Below are 22,738 nucleotides of genomic sequence, written 5' to 3'. Positions count from 1 at the left end.
TCATGTAGTTTTTGGTTTAGTTTTAGTTAACTATATTAACTTTCTTCCATAAGATTCACCCATAGGACACAGAGGCGGGAGATTCTGATGTGGACCAGCATCTCACCCAGCACTCACAACAATGAATGGTTAACTTCCCACTCACTGCCATAGACACCCACTTTGGTAACATTCTTCAGAAGTGACGGCACTTATAATGTCCCTACAGATGACTGCATTAGGGATGGTGTAGGATTACTTGCTGCAACAAAAGCCCTAAGCCTACATTTTTGCACAGGCCTTTAAAGTCGTGTAGCTGGTCTGTTATTCACACATGAAAAGCTCAAGTGTCAATTTTCTCTAAATTATGTGAATCTTTTCGCCTTTATCTGATTGGACAGTGAAGATTTTTCAAACAGGAAATATGGTGAAAGATATGTAGCAAAGGCGCCTAGGTCAGAATCAAACCTGCACTTGTGCATTGAGCCTTGCAGCATATGGTCACCTGCTCAACCAGGTGAGCTAAACTAAATCCCCAAAAAACTGAAATTAGGGGATCTGAGAGAGGACTGTTACGGGACATCTGGTCGAGGCTTCCAAAGAAACCATCAGAAATTTTTTTAAGGTATACCTGTTAAACTGAAACTATCTAATCAGCCAATCACATGGCAGCAACTCAGTGCATTTAGGGATGGAGACGATCAGGATGACACACTGAAGGTCAAACCAAGCATCAGAATGGGGAAGAAAAGCAATTTAAGCGACTCTGAATGTGGTTTTGTTAGTGCCAGACGGGTTAGCCTGAGTATTTCAGAAAAATGCTGACCTACTTGGATTTTCCCACACAACCATCTCTAGGATTTCCAGAGAAGGGTAAAAAAATAAAAAGAGAAAATACAAAGTGACTGTGAGTTCTCTGAGCAAAAAGGCCTTTTTGGTATCAGAGGTCAGAAGGAGAATGACCAAACTGCATTGAGCTGATAGAAAGGCACATCCAAAGTATGCAGAAGAGCATCTCCACATGAAGCAGATGGTCTACAGCAGCACAAGACCAGAATGGGTGCCACTCTGTAGCTAAATACAGGAAATTGAGGGTACAATTTGTATGTTCACACCAAATATGGACAACAGAAGACTGGAAAAACTTTGGCTGATGAGTTTCAATTTCTGCTGAGGCATTCGGATGGTAGGGTCAGAATTTGGTGTAAACAGCATGCAAGCACGGGTCCATCCCGCCTTGTATGAACTGGTAATGTTCAGGGGGTATTTCTGTCACACTTTGGGCTCATTAGTACCAACTGACCGTGGTTTAAATGTCACATCTGAGTATTGCTGTTGGCCATGTTCATCCTTTTATGATCACAGTGTACTCATCATCTTGTGCACTTTTTCTAGCACATTAACATGTCCAAAAGCTCAAATTGGTCTCTTGAACATGTCAATGAGTTCACGGTATTCAGATGGCCTCCAGAGTCACCAGATCCTCAATCCAAGCACCTTTAGGATGTGATGCTTTTGCATAGAGCAAAATCTCCAAGGAATTCTAGCACCTTGTAGAATCCATGTCACGAACAATTAAGACAGTTCTGAAAGTCGAAAGGGGTCCAATCCAAAACTAGAAAGGTGTTCCTAATAAAGTGTCTCATGAGTATATTTCCAGCATTTGTTGCAGTTAAATTTAGGCTGCTGAGCTCTCTGAAAACTCCCAGCATGTCAAGTCCTAGGAGTTTCAACTAACACAAATTTAACACTTTACATCTGAAAGCTCAGCGTGGTTACTCATGGCATGATAAACCAAGCTATAGCGTGCATGTTCTGGAGCATCAAGTTTCATCCTGAGATACCAACCTCCAACTTTTCTTCTGCAGCTGTTGTTGTTCCTGAAAACACATTTACCTCAGTGATTCACAGTATGGCCCGTCTTTGAAAATTACTGTCAGTAAAATTAAGAGCACATCTGGCTATAGTTAGGGATTCTTAGATTGTATGACTGTAAAAAGACTAACTAAGCCTTCTGGTGTAGCTTCATGTACTTTCCTCAGCAAAAAAACATCAGAAAATCTTTAATTGCAGAGCTTCCAAAACCTATTTGAACATTTTGGGAGATCTAATTGTCTGGAATCACACAAATTCACAGTGGGAAGGAGTATGAGAAAATGTGAGGGGATTCTGCTGGTATGTGTCGGGTTACTCTGTGACCCCACTAAAAAACGAAACAAAAAAACCCCAACACACGTGCTACACCTGACAGACACGACTAAAGCTCGGATAATCCCATCAATCTGTCCACCCTCAGTCCTTTACCATCTGCTTTGTGAATTTAGAAACATACTGAAAACAAAAACATCTGGTGAAAGTAAACAACTGCAAATTCTTACACATTAAGAAAGGAGAGGAAAAAAACTCTCTTTATTAAAACACGCATTTAAACATTTAAATATTACAAGAATGTAATCACAGAGAATAAAAATGTATCGTACCACTGGGTACTAAAACGGCCAAGGAACTGACCTTATCGCCACCTACCAGGGCGTTCAAGTCAAAACAATAAAAACCAGTTTCCACAGGATGTGACCTCATAAACTGCTGAATGGAACAAACTTAGGATTGATGCACATGTTTACTTTCTTAAAGAATTAACTCTTTCGATTTCAAAGTATCACAATGCAAACCATTTCTTAGGTATAATACAGTTTATAACAAATATGGTCAGGTCTAAATGCGATCACTCTATTGCCTGTCTGATATGTAAATGATTTTTTAAACTGTTATAAACACAAAATATTTAAACATTTTCAAAATATTTCCATCTGAAAAAAATTGGTGGCTTAAAAACAAAAATAAAGCCTTCATTCAATGCTCACTGAGAGGCAATCTGTTGATCCAGGTGTAAAAAAAAAAAAAAAAGAAGAATTGTTTCCCGTTTGACTAATTTATTTAAAGTTAATTACATGTGGGGAAATGTTACTGTATTTTAAGAGCCCAGACCAAACTTTACTTTCAGGAAAACTATGGAAGAGTCAGTGTTGAAACTTGAACAGGAACCTTCCTCCATGTGCAGAGGGGCATGGGTTCCTACGGGATAAGACAGCTGAATGCCAAAGTCTTCATGTAAACTGACTCTACAACAGTCAATTCTGCTGAGCAGCTGTAATGGGCTCTGCAGCAGATTCATTGTCCTCGTCTGAAATGTGCAAGACCTCCTGAAACATTGAGAGGACACGGCCAAAATGAGAGCCCTCCCAGAACACCTTGCCACATCTGGTGCAGACGTAGAAGAGAGGGATCCTCGGCAGGAGGGTAGGGGGCACGGTGTGAAGCTGAATAGGCGCGCCCCCGGGAAAGGTCAGGGTGTCAGGGTCCAGCCCTGAAAGGGAGGCCCAGCGACACTGAAGAGCATACCTGGGGAGCTTTGGGGTCAAAATGTCATCGTGCTTCTCCTCTTCCTGGTGCATTAGGTCAGTGTTGTCCTGGTCTGATAGGAGTCCTACAAAAAAAAATATATTTCTTTATTCTTAAAGGGGAAAAGGAAGCGAGGTTATCAATGGTGAGACAAACAGCTGCAGACATAATGGACTGTAGATTCATCCTTAAATGCTTTAGAAAGTATAGCCTTTCCTATAATACTGTGTGAGTTTGACAAACCTTTCTTTTTAAGCATCCCGACCATATCGTCTCGTGGCACTGCTACATACTGATCACTGTTACACGCCTGGAGAAACAAAGAAACAGTCACCAGCAGCAGATATAAAAATGTAAAAATGTGGAAAAAAGAAAATATTCTCGCCCGTTTACAAGTTTGTCGCAAATGTGGCCATTTGTACTCTAAATGCTGACACCATTAAAAATCTTTATTGCTTTGAGCTTTATTCTTGATGGATGACGTGACAAAAAAAACTCCTTACTAGCACAATATCACAAAAAAACTTTCATATTCATTTTCATGATAGCTGACTGGTGGCTGTCATTTTGCTGTTATTTAAGTGGGTGTAATGTAGGCTGAGCAAATGTGTCAGAAAGTGCAACGGCCGCCACAAACGACATTAACATTTCCATACCCATCTCCAAAAACAACACAATAACACGCATAATAAATTCAATAGAGAACAATGTGTCTGCTGTAGGGATTTGACATTTTTATGGTGGTGGAGGAGAGCTCTGACCAACATGTCAGTTAAAAAAAGAAAACATGTAGTGGCGATTAAGGACACAGTATGACTCACACTCATCTAACCAGGGATCACTGAGCAGTTTAGATGTACATGTGTTGACAACAATCAGGACGGAACTAAAATTATAGCCATAGGCTCTCTGAGTGACGCAGAAAAACAAATGCTTTGCTATGTAGCAGGCTCGATTACAGTAATGCTCTGATAGAAAAATGTTTTGCATCACCTATAATTGATTGAGAAATATTCAAAGCACATTACACCAGTTCTGAAGTCTATCCACTGGCTGCCTCTCAATTTCCAAAATTATTTTCTTTTACTTGATGGATTCACTCGTGTATATGAACCAGCACAGGGTCTCAGGTCCTCCACAACCTGAAAAGTCTGCCAGAGGAGCTGAGAGCAGCTGGAAGTCATGAAATCTTTAAACATAGACCTACCTATCTAGACAGGCCTGGCTTTTAACTGAGCATGTGCTACTGATGTCACAAACTTTTTTTTTTCTTACCATTTTATCATTTTGGATGTTTACTTTCCATCACATTACTTTATTTTTATTCACTGACTGTTTTTTTTTCCAAATTGTACATTTCATTCTATTTTATAATTATTTATCTTCTTATCTCTATTTAAAAATTTTCTGTGTATTTTTTCTTTAATGTTATTTGCACTTTTATTCCAATTATAAGCTATTTATATTTTTTATTTATTTCTTACTGTTTTGTCTTTAAGTATTTAAAATGGCTCATTATCACATATGAATTCATCTTTATTACTAATGGTTATTACCTTGTAATCAGCTTCTCAGTGATCTGAGAAACACCTGGAACTGCACTACACTGCGTGAGAAATACTTTGTAAATGAAGCTTGACAGATCGGATTAACTGGTTGAATAAAAACAACTTTTTTTTTTATTGACTAACAGTGATTATTCCCTTTGAGAGAAGTGGAGCCAATTTCTGACAGAAAAATGACAGACATAACAGACATCTACTCCTCTCACTCTAGGTGTCAGGATATTTAGATCTTTTTTTTTTTTTGCCTTAACAGGTTGATATACATTTAATATACAGACAGATGACATAAAAATAAACTAAAAGTACAGTGCAGTACTGTGTCACTCCTAACCCAGTATATGACACAGGATAATGATTACAGACTACAACCTAGGTTTGCTTCACATTGTAATGACCCAAAATACTTAAAACATCACCTTACCTAAAGTAATAAAAACCCACCAGAGTACACAGTAAATTCTTAAATAGCTAACCTTAACAACCGGCTTTAAAACACAAAGTTGCAGACCTATGTTAAAACACGGGAAAAGTACAGGTCTGAGACGCCTGATAACTTGCGTTGATCTACTCGCACACCAGCAAAGACACATTTTTCTCAGGTTCTTGCTTTGGTGTGAAAGGCCATAAGTGTTACAGAACGATCAGATCTTTGTGTGTATAGACAGTGTTAACACCTCAGTAGCATTCATGTGTTCGCATTATAACGTCCTTCCCTGATAAATGGAGAGACATTAGTGGCCTCTTGTGTGCCGGCCCCCAACTCAAAGACAGACACATGCACACATTTGTCTGTAAAACATCCTGACAGCATGTCAGTGCTAAAAGCCTTGTCAATACATCAGGTCTCCGCCCAGTAAACAGCATTCTACTTAGAAGTGGGCTGTAAATCAAACCACTCGCACAAGAGTGATCCTTGACTAGTTCACTTAAGGTTTGCCTCTCTTCACCTGGGAAAATTCAGGACCATACACCCACTCAAAACAATAGCAAGTCATCTCATTTGTGTGCACATGTAGAGCAGTGTTAGCCTTTGTGGTGACAGAGGGCATGCAGGGGAAAAGAGGGGAAGAAACACTGGAGGTGTGGGAATAGTAGAGGTGTAACCATCTGTCTTGTCTGTGCGAATGAAGCTTACTTCTCCCTGGCTGCATGCATGAACTCCTCTTTGTATGCTGAATTACACGCATACACAAAACCACGTAACATGCAAAAACACACACACACACACACACACACACACACACACAGACAAAAATTAACCGCACAGATAAAATACTTCACAATTTGCACAGGCTACACTACACTGAGCATACAAACCGCATGCACACAGATGCTAACAGCACATACACATGGTTGACACATACGACTGTGGCGGCAGCCAGGAAAACAGACCGAGCTATTTGCTCAGCTCAAAGTTTCCCAGAGTTGAGCAAGCCAGAACCTGCTCTGAACTCTCAAAGCTAAGCCACGGACGGGCAGGCACACACGCACATCGTCTCACACACACGCAACCTGGATGAAAATAATTCTATAATTAATCAGAGATCCTGCAGAGCTCTGTTAGACAAATGAGCTAAGTACAAGTGATTTTCTTTTTTCAATTTGTCACATTAGCAGATGTGCTGATAAGAAAAATGACTCTCCGACAGCTGGTGTTTCTTTATCCTACATCATTACTTAACTAGCAGAATTTTCAGGTATGCAGCTGTCACACAGAGAATAGGCTTCATCAAACCATTTCAAGTACAAAATTCAAAAGGTTCTTTATTGTCACTGTGCGGTCACACAACGAAATTCTTAAAGCCAGACAGTATTTAAAACACAGACAGACACACAGTAAATAAACATACACAATAAAGAAACCTTAAAAGGTGCCAAAAACATACAAAGTTGACTCTGCTCGTTTGGACATGCTCGTTTTAGACACGGCATTATTCTGCAGGTTAGTCAGACACCATGACTTTATTTTCTTGTTTGGTTTTCAAACAAAAGGTGTAAAGATGCAAAAGCTCGACACTTACTGCAAATCATCAGAATCTCCCTACAATACTGGCTGTACTAAACTGGAATGAGGAAATATTTTGGGGGGTGGGGGGCTTTTTGGTACAATGTCTAATAATATTTCAATACTAGCTTTAGCATGCCACTAGGCTCTTCTACTTAAAACCCAGACGAGTGACTAATGATCAAAGGACCACCAAAAGTGAATTTGGCAATTCATAAATTTTTTTAAAAACAATTTAGATTTTTTTTAAAATTGAAAGCTCTAGAAAGTTTTAGGCAGGTACTACACTGAGCTGCTCTGGCCTTTGTTCCATGTTTTTTCAGGGAATCTAAGGCACTCTCACAGTCTGAACGTCCCTTGCTGTGACAACAAAGGCCATCTAAAGTCTGATACTGTGTTTTAAAGGACGGGATGTGGTGGGAAAAAAAAGAAAAGAGGAAAGAAAGTGAGGACAGCAGAGAGGAGGTGGTGGTGGAGGTGGTGGTGGGACTTTTTCCCCTAACGTGCTCAAACACACACACAGCACTGGCTCTGTATGCAGCTCCCATGGGAAAATCCTAGACCAATCTCAATAGGCGGTGCTTTTAGGGCTGATGCCGGTCACATGATCACAGCAGCCAATTGGACACTAGTGATTTGATTCAAATTGTGGTAAGTCAGGTAAAGGACAGCGTGGGAACTGGAGAGGAGAGGAGTGAAAGGGGAGCACAAACTGCATCATCATCTCCCTTTGGAAAGGTTCTCGCTGAAGTCTTTATGTAAACTTCAAATCTGAGTAAAGGTTAAAAAATACTTAAAATTCCACCGTCCGAGGTTGCTGTGGTCTAAAGCATATACGCTGTATGTAAGAAAGGAACTTTTTTTCCTCTCCTTTTTTACAAGAAACTTAAAAACTCTTCCCAAGGAAAGCAAAAGAAAACACTGATGACCAGAGATTCATTGTTCCCACATCTGGGAAGTTCTGCTCTGTTTGAATCCCCTGTCATTTCCTTGAGCAGACATAAAATGTTGTTACTCCTGTAAGATTATGTAGATTTATTTTAAGTTGGATTTTATGCTGATTTTGGAAACAATCTGACTCAGACTGCTGTAGAAACGTGAGATTGATGAGCAAGCAAAAGCTAACAGACCATAGTCCCAAGGTCATGCTATGCAATGGGAACCCATCAGACAGTCTCTTGATTTAGCTTCCAAAGGCAACTGTCTATTTTCTGACTGTCTAGCATAAGCAGTCAGTTGGTAATTGTCTGCAAATGACAATAAATAAACAAATAAATACATAAATACAAATTTAAAAAAGCTAAATCATCACCTGAACACAGCTGATAGGTATCTAATGAACTTCACCCCTCATTTGCTTTCCACAGACTGTTTATCTGCAATCAACCAAAACCTGCTGAAACATGATTTGTCAATGGCACTAGGACTGCAAACAGACAAAAAGGAAACCAGAAAGTTTTGCCAACAAAAGTTGCCCTTTATCTACACATTCTGTTTATGAATGTCGTCAGAGAGTTTGCACAAGTTCGTGACAGAAGAAAAGAGTGGAAACACTTTCATTAAGCTGAGAAAAGACCAGCAGAATTTTAGTGTTAATCATTAAATGAAAATCTTATCATTGAGGGTAAAATAAAGCCTGAGGCACTGTAACGCCATTTACTTAGGTGGTGAGAAAAAAAACATACACTCTGACAATATGATTTCTATTAAATGATCAAATAATTAGTGAAGGCTTTATTTAAAAAATGTACTTACAAAGAGAACAAGTTGCTCTGGACTTTAATTTTTGTGTGTGTTACCACAATACACCTGATTAATATGAAGGGAAACTGATAAATATTAGTGAATTATGATGGTTTGTACAGAGCCTGTTAATCAGAACATGGGCATAAATTACTTAAAATGAAGAGAATAAAGTGCATAATTACATGGAGATAGAGCGAAAACGTCTGAAAACAAGCAGTAAACAACAAATAATAAGTCCAGCTGAATTAACACTGACTTAAAAACAGAGCAAAGCACATCTTTGAATTTATATGTAGGTATAATGCATATTTGTTACATTGCTATTGTTCCTTAAAACACACCTGTTACTTAATTTCACTTTCGTAGACAGATACCCAAAAACTCTTCCTGTATACTACATTATCTAAACCTCTAAGGATTGTTTCTCTACTGCTGCAGCATGAGGGAGATACTGCAGTGACCCGTTAACTTTACTTTCCCACAGTATCCTGCGGGTGTCTGGCCAGTATCTCAGTCTGACAGCCTGAGGTAATTACCAGCTCTCCTAACTAACCACTACCACCTGACAGCAACTTGAACTTGGACCACAGCAGAGCCTGCCCGGGCTTGACATCACACACACCTTCCTCTGACTCACCTTACCCCTCTCTCTCTCTCTCTCACACACACACACACACACACAAATTTATATACGCCGCACAGGCATGGAGAAGATGTAAAAACTCACATGGAACTCATAGACCTTCCCTGAGTCATCTTGCACCCACTCACTTCACCTGCATGACGCACAAATTATAGAAGTCTTTCTTAATGTTCCCAAGAATACAAAATACAAAATATGACATGACTGTGGTAATTGTGCTCTTAACTGCATCTTGAGCAGAGTCAGAGCTCAACAGATGCCAAGTGCAAAAAGGTCGTTCACCATAGTGGCAGTTTGTTCTGTATTTAACGAGATGTGATCGAGTTTATTAACCAGCCCATAAAATAATAATAGAATTTAAAAATTTCCCCTGTAAGATCATCTTCTCAGGCACCTCGAAGGTCACTGCTGCTGACTGTGTGCTCCGTGACTTCACTACAGTAAACGGGCCCAAATTTCCTGTGGAGGATGATGGTGACGCGAGACGCATCTCCAGTTTTCAACGGAAGAGTCTGAATTTTTCAAGTCCAGAAAAAGCTCATCATTTAAGGAGTGCAAACAGAAGTGTGCTCATCAGGGTTGTTAGTATTATTATTATTATTATTATTTACAATTGCATTATTGTGAATTCATCCGTCAGCGCAAAACTCAGGGAGTTTTAGTGTAATCTTCAAAGCACCTGCACTTCTCTGTGGTACTTGCTAGCCTGTCATGCAGGACTTTTCGACCACACCAACAAAATGTTTTTGCCTCACCAGCTCTAGTCCCCATGAGAGTTAGTCACCTTCTCAAAATGAAACTCAAGTTGAAGAAACCCCTTTTTTATGACAGTGGAGGAGATCAAGCATGCAAACTTTTTGATCACAGCTGGTAACAGCAAACAGTTTGCACAATTTTGAGGACATGACTTCTTTAATTCAGATTTTAATTTAATTACTGACAGTTAAAAAGTTCATTTTAGATGCCGTATGCTCTGTATCTCAACTATAATGATAAACACAAAGGGGATACTCCCTATCTACTTAGCTTGCTTTTAAATCTTTCCAAACAGGTGTGCCACATGTTCCGATCTCAACTATTCTTCTTCTTTTGGCTGTTCCCTAAGAGGATCTACTGCCATCTCATCCTATCCTTGCACCCTCCTCTGTCACCCCAACCCTCTGCATGTCCTCATTAACTTTTTTTTCTCCAAGACTGCTCCTTGTGCTCGCCTCAGTTAGTTGTTTTAAATTATACCAGTTTTAAACGGCCAATAAAACCTAATCTATGTTTTATTCATTAAACCAATTCTTGTTCAATTTTAGATCATGTTTTTACAGTATATGACTGAAACAATACATCTTACTATAATGTACATACGTTTGTCCACAATTCCTACCACTTGCTGCCAATGTGTTAAATTACCTTTTTTTTGTAGTCCTTGTGTACCATTTAATAGTTTTTCTTTCTGTTTTATTGCATCATGATAAAGTTTGCATTAATGTACTGTTTTTTTGTACTTTTCTTGACAATATGTAAAGCAGGGATTCTCTACTGCTTGTTTAGTAAATCTCCGTCATTCCTTTTAGTTCTTGTTTCAATCTCATGTCAACTTTGTTTTCCCACATTTGACCATTTTATCACCTTCCACTTGGTCTCAACAATTTACCTTTTACTTCCTTCCCTCTTTTACACTCTTAGTCCATCTTCATTAGTTCTTTTAAACGAGGTAATGCAGTCTTGCAGATAACAGTCTATCACACAAACAGCACATGCTTTCTCTTGGCACTGCACAGTCAGCTTGTTCTGTTCTTCTTCTTTAAAAAAAACACGCATTCAACCTTCAACCTCTACCTCTATGTCTCCCACTGAACATATGTCTTCTCTCTTCTATCTCTTCAATGTCTTCATTGATGCTCCATATACCCTCTTACAGTGTTTTTTTTCAATTTCCCTCTACTTCTCTGGTTGCTTTGCACCTCTAACCCCTTCCTTTCTTTTCTTCCCTAAGTACTTCTTTTTTCTTCTCAGATGCCAGATAGCTGGGGCCAGTCTAAGCCAAACAGCTCAGGAAAACAACCAGCTAAAAGGGTCCCTTGACAGTGTTGGGTAGTTGGCTTTGATGAAGGGATAAAAACAGCATATTTTAAAAACATAAAAAGCACATGTATTTAAATGGATCAAACCTTTAAGCTTGATAGGCTGGTGTGTATTTTATATATACATAAACACATATATACTATGTATGTATATATATATATATATATATATATATATATATATATATATATATATATATATATTAGGGGTGCAACGATATTCGTATCGATATTGAACCGTTCGATACAGTGCTTTCGGTTCGGTACGCATATGTATCGAACAATACAACATTTGTAATTTATTTTATCAACTTTCCTTCTGACGATGCTGTCTGTGTTGAGCGCTCAGTGAATCTGCGTTCGACTACTCCGCCTAGGCTGCACTGTCGAGCGCAGATCCACTGAGCGCTAAACACAGACAGCATCGTCAGAAGGAAGAGCGCAGGGCACCTCCCCCACCCTCATTCAGATCTGGCGTTTGGAATTATTTTGGTTTTCATGTGACGTATGACCCTGAAGGTAAGCGAGTCATGGACTAAAGTAAAACAGTATGTTGGATGTGCCATGCAATGCTCAATTACATGGGTGGGAACTAGTGTGTTAGTGCAGTTAGCTCGTTAACGTGTTGGCCGTCTAGCCCCATGCACGGGGCGATCGGCGGTAGCTCGTTAACGGAGATTTGCCGTGTTGTGGCGTTAAGGTCATTTCAACGAGATTAACCTGAAAGCACTAGTGGGAACACAACGAATATGACTGCACATTTACGCCGACATCATCCTAGTGCAAAGACAAAAACAACAAGCATGCTACTAACTTTAGCCGAGTCATTTAGACAGCTGTTAGCACATGACTCTCCTTATGCTGCTGAGAATATAGCCCAGAAGAAGCGGATAGTATAGCTTTTATTTTGGAAAGAGACATTTCTCTGTAATAAACTCTCTTTTCCAAAGATGAGTGATTCCTCAATCAGATACAGGGCTCGCAATATCGCTAGCCCGACGTCCTGGGGCTAGTGATTTTTTCAGTCGGGCTACCAAAATCTATCTCTTCCCTGCCCGTCGGGCTATTGTAGGAAGGAAAAATATATGTCAATGCTTTTGCATTCTTTCAGAAATGTAGCTGGGTAATTATGTCATTGGCATCGGTGAGCCACTGTCAATATGTGACATATTGTAATCGCGTTTGAATTTGCGCTTGTTTTTTGCTTTCACTTTGCAATCGTGCGAACTGTGTATAGAGAGCGACAGCACTGATCTGTGAGTGAAGATAATTTGTGCACCAATTCCTCTGACATCGTCTTATTAATCGTTAGCTTACTATGCAAACATGACAAGTGAAATCTCCCGCAGCAAGCTTAAACATGTGAGAGGTTGATCGCGCAGAGAATCGCTGAGCTTATGTGAGTGCGTGTGTAAAAGCAGCAGGATATATATTTTAGTTCTGCTGAGCCAAATAAGACAGGTCAGGGTGAAGAAGTGACAGCCAAAGAAAAGCTTACCACAAAACGGAGAAGTTATGACAAATCAGACTATAAGGCAAAAAGAAAGTGCAGCTTTATGGTTTCATGGACAAAAGAATTTCTGTGGCTGCAATATGACGAGCTAAATAACCAGGGCTGCACATAAGTGGTCCGCAGGTGCGCATTCGCTGTCAAAATAAAAAACACACACAAGGGTTAGGGTTAAATTTAAAAACTGTACTTTTGAGTTAAAATATATATTTATAATTTTAATAAATGACAAATTAAAAAGGCATGAACATTTTTTTTGTATCGAAAAAATATCGAACCGTTGCAACTTCTTATCTGGTGCGCGTCTTTTATTTTGACAGCGAATGCGCACATGTGGACCACTTATGTGCACCCGTGTAAATAACATAATGTTCTGCCGGGTGTGTTGTTGGTTTTCTCTCGATTTCTGAGTCGACAAGCGCCTTTGTTACTGTGACCAGTCATTTTAAGAAAGGCCCCCATTAGAACCCATGAGAAATGCAAGAAATGCATTATTGCTCAGTCTGCAATATCTTTCCCAGAACAAACACCAATTGCAAATAACATACTAAAAATAAACCTGAAAAATCTGTTTAGAACAGCGTACGATGTTGCAAAGAGTGAACTACCACTGGCAAAATTTAGCAAACTTCAAAAAGCAAATGGCCTAGATCTTGGTTCCACTTGTCTCTTACTCGTGACTTCAGTGGAAATTTCAAATTCAGGATCTGACACAGACTGATTCATGTCCTACACAGTTCTTACAAGTTCATAGAAATTTCTGTTCAATTAGAACCAAGTATTTGAGTTGATGATTGTAATTTTTATACAATGTTGTAATTTGTTTTTCAACAATTTTTTGATTAATGTTTTGTTTCCTTTACAATATTATACATTAAAGTATAATATTGTAAAGGAAACAAAACAGGAAACAAAACATCAATCAAAAAATGCTCTCTTTTTTATTCGGGCTACTTACATTTATTTTGGGCTACCAAAAACTGAAGAGTCCCTGCCCGAAGGGCTACCAGGGATTTTGAAATTTTGAGGGCCCTGAGATATATTTATTTTTTTAATTACTTTTGTTTCAGCAACATTAAATTTAAAAACTGTACTTTTGAGTTAAAATATATATTTATAATTTTAATAAATGACAAATTAAAAAGGCATGAACATTTTTTTTGTATCGAAAAAATATCGAACCGTGACACCAAAGTATCGAACCGAACCGTGAATTTTGTGTATCGTTGCACCCCTAATATATGTGTGTATATATATATATATATATATATATATATAATTTTTTTTTTTTAAATGGGACTTAATTTTAATTTAATTTTAAATCCTGTTATTTTAATGTTAGATGGGCTACACATCAAATGATGCATTAGATAAAACAATTGGCCTACTAAGTTAATTGGTTAATTATTATGTCATTGTTGGCAATCTGTTTCCAAACTACAGCTGAAAGCTTAATTAATCAATAGGAAATTATCCTGCAAACAGTTCTGATAATTAATTATTTGAATAAAAGGGGACAAAGTAGAAATTCACTGGCGCTGTGTTTTTTTTAATTATCCTGTGATATGAATATGAATACTAGTAAAGGGAATACTGGATAGTTGGAGCACAATCACATACATGACACTTCAAGCAATTTTTCTGCATGGACATGTTAATGTTACTGAAAGCACAGAACTGTATAGATCATAGATGTGCATGTGATTATCATAGCTATGCTATAAGATACTTTTTATGTAACGGTAAGCACTTTCCTCTTCCTCCCATCTTTCTTTTGTTCTTGCGCTGTTGCCGAGGAGACAAATGGTGGGTTTTGTGGTGCTGTCACATGGCCAATTAAAGACAACTGGTTCTCCACAGTGCAGAGCATCCATGCCACCGTTAGCTGACATTTGTTCTTTTGAGACAAAAGTGGTGCTCCAAATGTTTTCCCGCCATCTGCTTAGGCGGCTTTACATTTACACGTGCTTATACACTAAAACCATCTCAATGCACTCATTTTTCCCATGCCTTCACTGCACCCATTCACGCTGATGTTACGACATCCACAGCTTTCCTCGACATGCGCTGACAGTTCTCAAACTGTCACTACACCCACAAACTCAAACTGAAATTCCACCCACTGAATCAACCAACCTGAACTATATCTGCGTGCGCATACACATACACAGTCTCGTCATGGGAGAGCCAACAACAGATTCCTTTGCACAACAGCTAGTGTTGCCGGTACATACTTCACCCTCCAGCGTTCCTCCTCACCCCTCCTCTCACTTTTACTTTTTTTCTTGATGTAGAAGAACGCGGGGAATGTTATTATAATGCAGAGTGATTCATCCAGGACTGTAAATACTGTCAGCAGTGGTGGCTGCTGCTGCTGGTCTGGTCTGGTCTGTTGTCTTCTGAACTGATTTGAGGAAATGAAGAAGAAAATATTCTCCCACGTGCTTTTGGACAGTCAAGGCGATAGTCAAATTTGGAATTCAAATGGTTGCATAATCAGACATGAGAGTTCCTTATCAAAAAACCAATAGTGGTGCATTATGTCCTGTCACAACAGGATTTAAGAAAAGCTCTACAGAGTTATCTAACTTTAAGTGTCATCTCACATCATATTAAAGGACTGTGAAATATTACACAGGTCATTGGTGGTGGAGACTTGCATACTGCCTGAGACAGAGTAGTCAGTAAACTGATTTCCCTTGCAATCTGATATACAAACTTCAAATTAGCAAGATAAAACTTACTTTATTAGCACCACTGTAAAGGCTGCCCTTAACAGTCTTAAGAGAATTAAAGGTACTGTGTGTTTGTTTGCAAAGGTATTAGGCTTTACAGAGTGGAGGACTGGAGGCTCAAAAGCAGTTCTCCAAAAAAACAACAGTGTATAGTCCTGTGGTGATGCTAACAGATCTAATGCTGATTTGTGAAAGAGCAGGCCTCAATAGGAAATGAAGTGACAGCGGAAATCATGGCGAAGGGGAGAAGCATGAAAAAACACAAAACAAAACAAAACAAAACAAAAGACCAGTTTTTAAATTTGTTTTACACAATTACAAAGAAGTTACTTGTACGTTACAACTTCTTGCTTGGAGAATAGCTGTTCCAAGTAATCTTGATAGTGCACTCAGATAACAGTAAACAAGTTCAACATATAGATAGCGATCTCCAAAGCTGAGTGCAGACTCTAGGTAGTACCAACCCACTATGATGTCAGTCCTTTTAGACAAAATAAAAAAAGTTATTGTTCTGTGTGAACACTTGTTGCATAATGTGGTCGCTCAAACCCAGGGCCCATGAGTAGTTGTAGACTTGTTTTACATTATGTATGTTTGCTGCACTGTGCTGCTGTCCTTGTGTTCTCCATGCTTGTATGTTTAGGCAAGTGGGTGTGTGCTAGCCACACCTGCAGCTAGGGCTGGGCCATATCATACCATTCACGGTAATACCGGTATAATGTTGGGCAATGATAAGAAAATGAAATATCGCGATAGAATATGGGTAAAACGCGCATGCGCAGTGCCTTTGTTTTCATATGCACATGGAGGAAAAAGCGTGCCGGCGACGGAGAATGAGAAGGGCGAAAGCGGATCGTTAAATGAAACGGATGAACCAGAACTGGTTTGTAAAAATGCTGCAACTTCAGTGGTGTGGAACTGGTTTGGCTTTCGTCCATCAAATACACAACAAAGCACTATTTTTGGTAGAGCATGCTAGCGGGCCGTCGTTATTACCGTGTTTTTTGGAAAATGCGGCACACTTAAAATCAATCCTTTGATTTTTCTGAAAATCGACAGTGCCCCTTATAATCCCGTGTGCCTTATGTATGAATTCTGGTTGTGTTTACTGACCTCGAAATGATTTTATGTCGTACACGGCGCTTGAAAATCTGTCAGACGTTTTAGTACGACTTTGCTAAGCTACGAAGCCGCACCGCTTGATGGATTGTCGGAGCATTACGGCTATCGTAGGCAGGCGCCTCGCGGAGTGATACGTACTGTGCTTCAACATAATATTACCGTATTGTGTGTATATAACCTCTTTCTAAGTTTTGTGGATATTATACATGGTTATGCTGAGGATATGTCGGTCAATTTCCACTGGAAATGCATTTTGGTTAAACTGACAGCAAGGAATTTGCACTGTTACATTTTTATATAACTTTAATGCACATAAAAAACAGCTGCTTGTTTAAGTGAAAATACATTGATGGGGTTTTTTGCACTAATAAAGTTGTGGAGTTGTAAAGTATTTTGTCTAGTGTCAATTATACCGTCAGTTATATCGTTATCGCAAATTTTCAAATGTATATCGTGATAAATATTTTTGGTCATATCACCCTGCTCTACCTGCAGCCAATGAAGCCTCGTCAGGGAGCTACCTAAGAGTGTGACTGAGCACTCCTCGGCGCGGGATAGTGGTGTGAGACTCCAGACGTCAGTGTTCTTTGTGAGCCAAGTTAAACGAGTGAATGCCCGCAGTGGTTGAGTGTCCTAACGGTTGCTTCTTTGTTATTTTCTCCAGGAAAGAGCGTGGAAGACAAGAGCAGCAAGCACGGGGTGCGGGGACACATGGGAGCGGAAGAGCACTGAGCACGGACTTGTGGGTGGAAGACACGACACGGGAGTCAAGGGAACACGGGGATATATTATTCTGTGGATTATTTACACCACTGTAAATAAACGCACAGTTTATCATAAAGAGCTTCTTGTAGACCATGAAGGTCTACAAGAAGCTGTATGAAGTAAATTATTCTTACAGCATATGTCTTTAATGAGTTAAAAATCCTAATCCACATAGGGTTCAAAACTATATTGTAAACATACACGGCAGACCCAGTGGCACTTTGATGCTTTTTATTAAAGCTTTGACGGTTGCTGTCCACAATACTCACAGAGCTGCAGCTCTCCCTGCTGCAGCATCCACTTTGGGAATCTGTGACTTAAGCTGTTTTCATGCATGAACTCCAAACAATGGCAGGAGAATCAGGTTGGGACAATGTCTGAAGTTGCCCTTTCTCACATGTGTCAAACAGTTCATAGGCAGCTTCACATGCTTTCTCATCGCTAAAAACCACTGATTTAGGAGAATGTGCTGCCTGCTTAGAGCAAACAACAGGTTAAGACGTGAGTATACCCGAAATTAGTCACTTTGTGCGTCGCTGTATCATCATCATCACACAACCACAGTCATCCATTTATGCTTGCCATTACGGTACATGTAGTAGCTGCATCATTCTCCCGAATGATAAGTGAGGCCTTTCTGATAACAACTCCACATCATTGCTGATATAGGGGGTCAAAACCAGAAGCAAAAGTTGCAGAGTTGTTGTTCCCCCCCAAAAAAGTCTTATCTTTTCAAATGCTGTTATATCTCCCTCTGCATAATCTATGAATCTTCTGCACTGATATAATTTTAAAATAGTGGTAAAACTGACATGAATGTATACTTGTGACCCCCAGCTTTGGCAAAAGTGGCTCAATGGGATAGGTTACAAAAAACAAGTGGTACACAACCTGCAGAAATGGCGGATAGCGACAGCAGATGACTAAGATCAACTTTATCGTCCAGTGCCATCCTCGAGGTACTGCGCAGCTGGCATAAAATTGCCATTATATGGCAACTAAGTGGCTACTGTGACTTTATTTATTTTGGGATCAAAACATAACTGCACTACCAACTAAGTGCTTTTGCTCTTATTTTAACTTGAAAGAAAGTTGATGATTCAATTTAAACTTAAAAGTCTTTAGTCCAAAAAAATGTAACTGCTCATGTTCTACAACCAACTACATTTAATTCTGATGAACACATCAGGAACCCAGGAAATGGTTTGAGAGAAATGAAAAAGGAAAGAAAGACGATGGAAACGCAAAATCTGGTGACTCAGGAAAGAAATGAAAGAAAAGAAAACTGTCCTTAGGAAGGACTTTACTGGGATTCAAAAGGGCCAACTGGTTCGTAATGAGATACTATGACTGAGATGCTGACAAATATGTCATGTCATTAGTGCTTCTCTGACTAGTTGATAGCTGAGGTAGGGGTCCTGCATACTCGATCCAGACAGCAAGCTCAGTTAAACTACACAGACTATTTCCAGTAGTCTGAAGCGGGCTATATCCTGTTTTGGGCAACATGTGAGAAAGGACAACTTGGTTACGCGTCTATCTGTGTCATCATAAATGTTATCAGGACAGACATAACTCACAGTGGACAGGATATGGGAGGCTGAGATAAAGGGAAATGAAAGAGGAAAAGGGTTCAGGGTTAAGTGGCAATAATGAGGATAAGACAGGAGAATATGTGTATGTGTGAATTCAAACTCACTTCAAAGTGTCTCTTGGAGCCTTGTTCATATCAACAGGAGACATAGGAGAGGCCCAGGGCATTAGAAAGGCAGGGAGGTAGAGGGGGAGGTTGAAAAAGGAGGGTTTGGGTAGAAAGGAAGCAAAACATGGTTGCAAACAAAGGCTGAAGAGAAAGAGAGGACTGAGGTGGAGGAGGGCAAGGAAGGGTTAAGCATAAGTGGGCCGGAGGTGAGAGGTTGGGGTATCTGGGTAGGTGAGAGGGAGGGGACTCACGGTGAAGGGGTTCACCTCTAGTGTGAATGTGATGAGGTAAAACCAAAAGAAAGGACTATGGAGAGAGTTCCTGTGTCATACACCCTCTTTATTTCCACCCTTCCTTCCCTTCCTCCCCTCTGGCCCTCTGTCCCCTTCCCTCCCTCCACTGCTGCACCCTCTCTGCGACCGGCCCCGGCAAATTCCCTAGGGCCAGGGGCAGTCCCCTTTCAGTCTCCAGTGACACAGTAATTAGAAGTGTGGGAACTGAATCCGTCCCTCTCTCTGAGCTCCCGCACCCCTCACCACCCCCCAATGATCGCTTGCTCTCTCCTTTCGCTGGCCCTCACCCCCACACCCTCTTACCAGCTCCCAGTTCTCACCTGGGGAACCTCAATTTTTGCACCTCAACTCAAGCTCTCGATCTCAGCAAATAGCATCTACCTAAAGAAAGAGCTCTCATATGGGTTATAGTCATTATCATATGCATCTAATATGACAGATACCTTAAATTACGTACAACTTATAAATACGACAATTTTACATATGCTAAAGTTAGACCATTTTATTTGTATGTATTTATTAAAAACAATTTAAAGCACTGATTGACACTTGCCACCTGTGATCTTGATGGGAGCGTCGCATCACACACACTCACACACTCAAACCCATACCATTCATCCCCTCTCCCACCCCACCCCGTTTCACCCCCGCCTCCTCTACAGTCACATAGTCCCCTATCTCTTCGAACAGAGCAACGCTGTCTCTCCCGCTCTCCATCAAGCTCACCACCCCACCACCCCCTCCAACCCCCATTCGCTATCTCCACGGCGATAACCATGGGAACAGCAGCACTGTGGGAACGGGCCACCAGTTGACCAAAATAGACAGCAGGAAAATGGAGGGAAAGAAAGAAAGAAAGGGCTCCCTGCGTCCAAGGAGGCCCGTGAGTGTGCATTTCTGTGTGCACGTCTCATATGTGTGTGTGGCATAGGAGGTCCATGGGATCATTCAGACAGACAGGTACTCAGGCACTCCACTCACCTCTGGTTTTCACCAGCAACAATGGGGACACTGGGTGGCTTGAGCTGTTACATTTATTCACAGATATGCGGCTTCGGTTTGAGATGGTGGGACATGCTGAGATGCTTGTTCTCCTCATAATTTTAACGGTCCTACAACTACTAGATAGCTGTGTTGCACACAAAAAGGCAACGCCCTAACCACAAACACCCACACCCAAACAGCACAGTATTATTACACCATCACACACCCAGTCACACCCACAACTATGCACCTCTAAAGGAACACGTGCAATCGGTCTAATGAATGAATGAGATTGTTGGAATGGTTGGCATTCAAATACTGAAACAAGTTTGTGAACTAAAATGAAAGTACATAAACAAAGGCACACATGTCTAATTACAGTCTCAGTTAATGTGAATAGCCAGAATAAGGCTACCATTATTGTTTACAAATTTAATTCATTTAATTTTAATTTTGTGTGTGGCAGGGGCAGGTAACAGCACACTTATAAGCAAGCACAAAACTACCACAGCTCATATTTTGTGTTTGCTATTTAGTTGTATTTGGTCCACGTGCATTGCTTGTGGTCTCCATTAAGTACAAATGCATGCACACACACACTCCTCTCTCTTTATGGCTTTAACGAAAATGCTGGGATGCAGTTCCGATGAGAAACATTAGATGCTGGTTTTCTTTGGCCTCCAAGAGAAGGAAATGGGGAAAAGACGCAAGTGGCGCATCATCATCATCATCATATTTTTTTTTTTTTACCTAATGTGGGCCTAATTTTCCACTCCATTTATATCCTGCATCTTTCTCAGCAGCCCTGACATTCAAGTCTTGACTTCTACACTCATCTCCCTAAATTTCTGTCTATCTCTGTCTGATTTCTCCTTTTCCTTCTTTCCTTATTCCACTCACCACACATATCCCTTTTCTTCTCCTTTCAATCTCTCCGCTCTTTTCCGATTTCTACTGATCTATCTAATCTATCCAGAGTGCCTCCCCCTTTGCCTTTCCCAGGCCAAGTAGCCTGACCTCTCCAGCCTTCTACCTCTTTGCTCCCAGGAGTGAGGGGGTGTGTGCCTCTGACCATTCCCATCCGACTAGCACTTTCACTTTTAATCTGACTGTGTGTGTAACGGAGGAGACAACAAAACAAAGAGAATGTGTGTATGTCCCAAAGCAAACAGAGTCTAACTTCCTGACAGCATCGCATCACGCAAACTGCATGCTTTGGGAAGAACCACTGCAAGGCATAGTTTGAGGTTTTGAGGCAGAGTCGGCCTCCCATTCCAAAGACATAACACAATAACACACGCACACACAAGGAGTGAACAGGAACACAGCTCAGACATTTAAAAAACGTTCACAGTATATACAGGCCTCCACTGTGATTGTGTTCACAGTTCTGCCCATGAGAATCAAGTAGAAACAAAACAGCAATACATCACCGGAGCGCCAACTTTGAAACACACACACACACACACACACAGACACACAGAATACCGTGGTTTAGTTCACAAGCCACAGACGGTGGGGGGTTACCATCCATTATCTCTGTCTCCATGAGGTTTAAATTCAAGTGTTGACACAACTCATTCTCGGAAACAGCATTCATGCACACGCACAAGCTTGGACTAACACACAATGTCCACACATGTACAGGATAGATGAGGTTATTGTTGTGAAGATATATAGGCCAGTGGTTCCCATTCCTGCTGGTTTTCTGTGCTATCAGCTAAGTCAACCACACTGAAAGTGCAGAAGAATTCATGACTGATAAAATTAAAAACAGTTCCTGTGAAAGAAGTTCTGAAACTCTTGCATCAGAGAGCACACAATCAGAAATTGTAATTTTTGGTTCATTTGTAGAAATCTGGTAAAGATTTTTATGGGTTTTTTTTGTCTTAACTGTCACAAAACTCTATAAACAGGAGACAGGAAGACACATGCAACTAGAGAATTTCAGTACCCCCACCCTTATGTGACACTAAGCACAGACAACAGACCACACACATTCATCATGCAGAGAGACAGCAATCATAAGCTGAACAGCAACTAAAATTATGCAGTTAGTAACCTAACATTAGGAAAATATAACAGGGAAGGATACACATAAATTGCTTCCAAGAATTCCTGCATGTCACAGGGGTTGTTGTAACTGTGAGCACAAAGGCGCCACGGTCAAGGTATCTCTTTATTTCAGATATTGTTTTTTATCAACCAC

At 40.2% G+C, this 22,738-nt stretch overlaps 1 protein-coding gene and 1 long non-coding RNA gene across 3 annotated transcripts in view; both read right to left on the bottom strand.

Moving 5' to 3' along the window:
* Positions 1-22,738, bottom strand: part of LOC120714343 — an 873,031-nt gene that overhangs the window by 687,095 nt on the left and 163,198 nt on the right. The gene's annotated exons all lie outside the window — the stretch shown is intronic.
* The window catches only part of exd3 (exonuclease 3'-5' domain containing 3), a 45,578-nt gene continuing 25,205 nt past the window's right edge, over positions 2,366-22,738 (bottom strand). For both annotated transcript variants that reach the window (XM_040000464.1, XM_040000465.1), the window contains exons 20-21: positions 3,625-3,691; positions 2,366-3,466 (exon numbers count right to left, since the gene is read on the bottom strand). In XM_040000464.1, coding sequence (XP_039856398.1) covers positions 3,111-3,466; positions 3,625-3,691 — 423 coding nt within the window. In that variant the 3' untranslated portion in view covers positions 2,366-3,110. The remainder of the gene's footprint in view (positions 3,467-3,624; positions 3,692-22,738) is intronic.

This window comes from Simochromis diagramma, unplaced genomic scaffold (genome assembly GCF_900408965.1).
Source record: "Simochromis diagramma unplaced genomic scaffold, fSimDia1.1 OVJJ01000596.1, whole genome shotgun sequence".
Classification (NCBI taxonomy): Eukaryota; Metazoa; Chordata; class Actinopteri; order Cichliformes; family Cichlidae; genus Simochromis; species Simochromis diagramma.
This window is presented reverse-complemented; position numbering and strand designations above follow the sequence as displayed.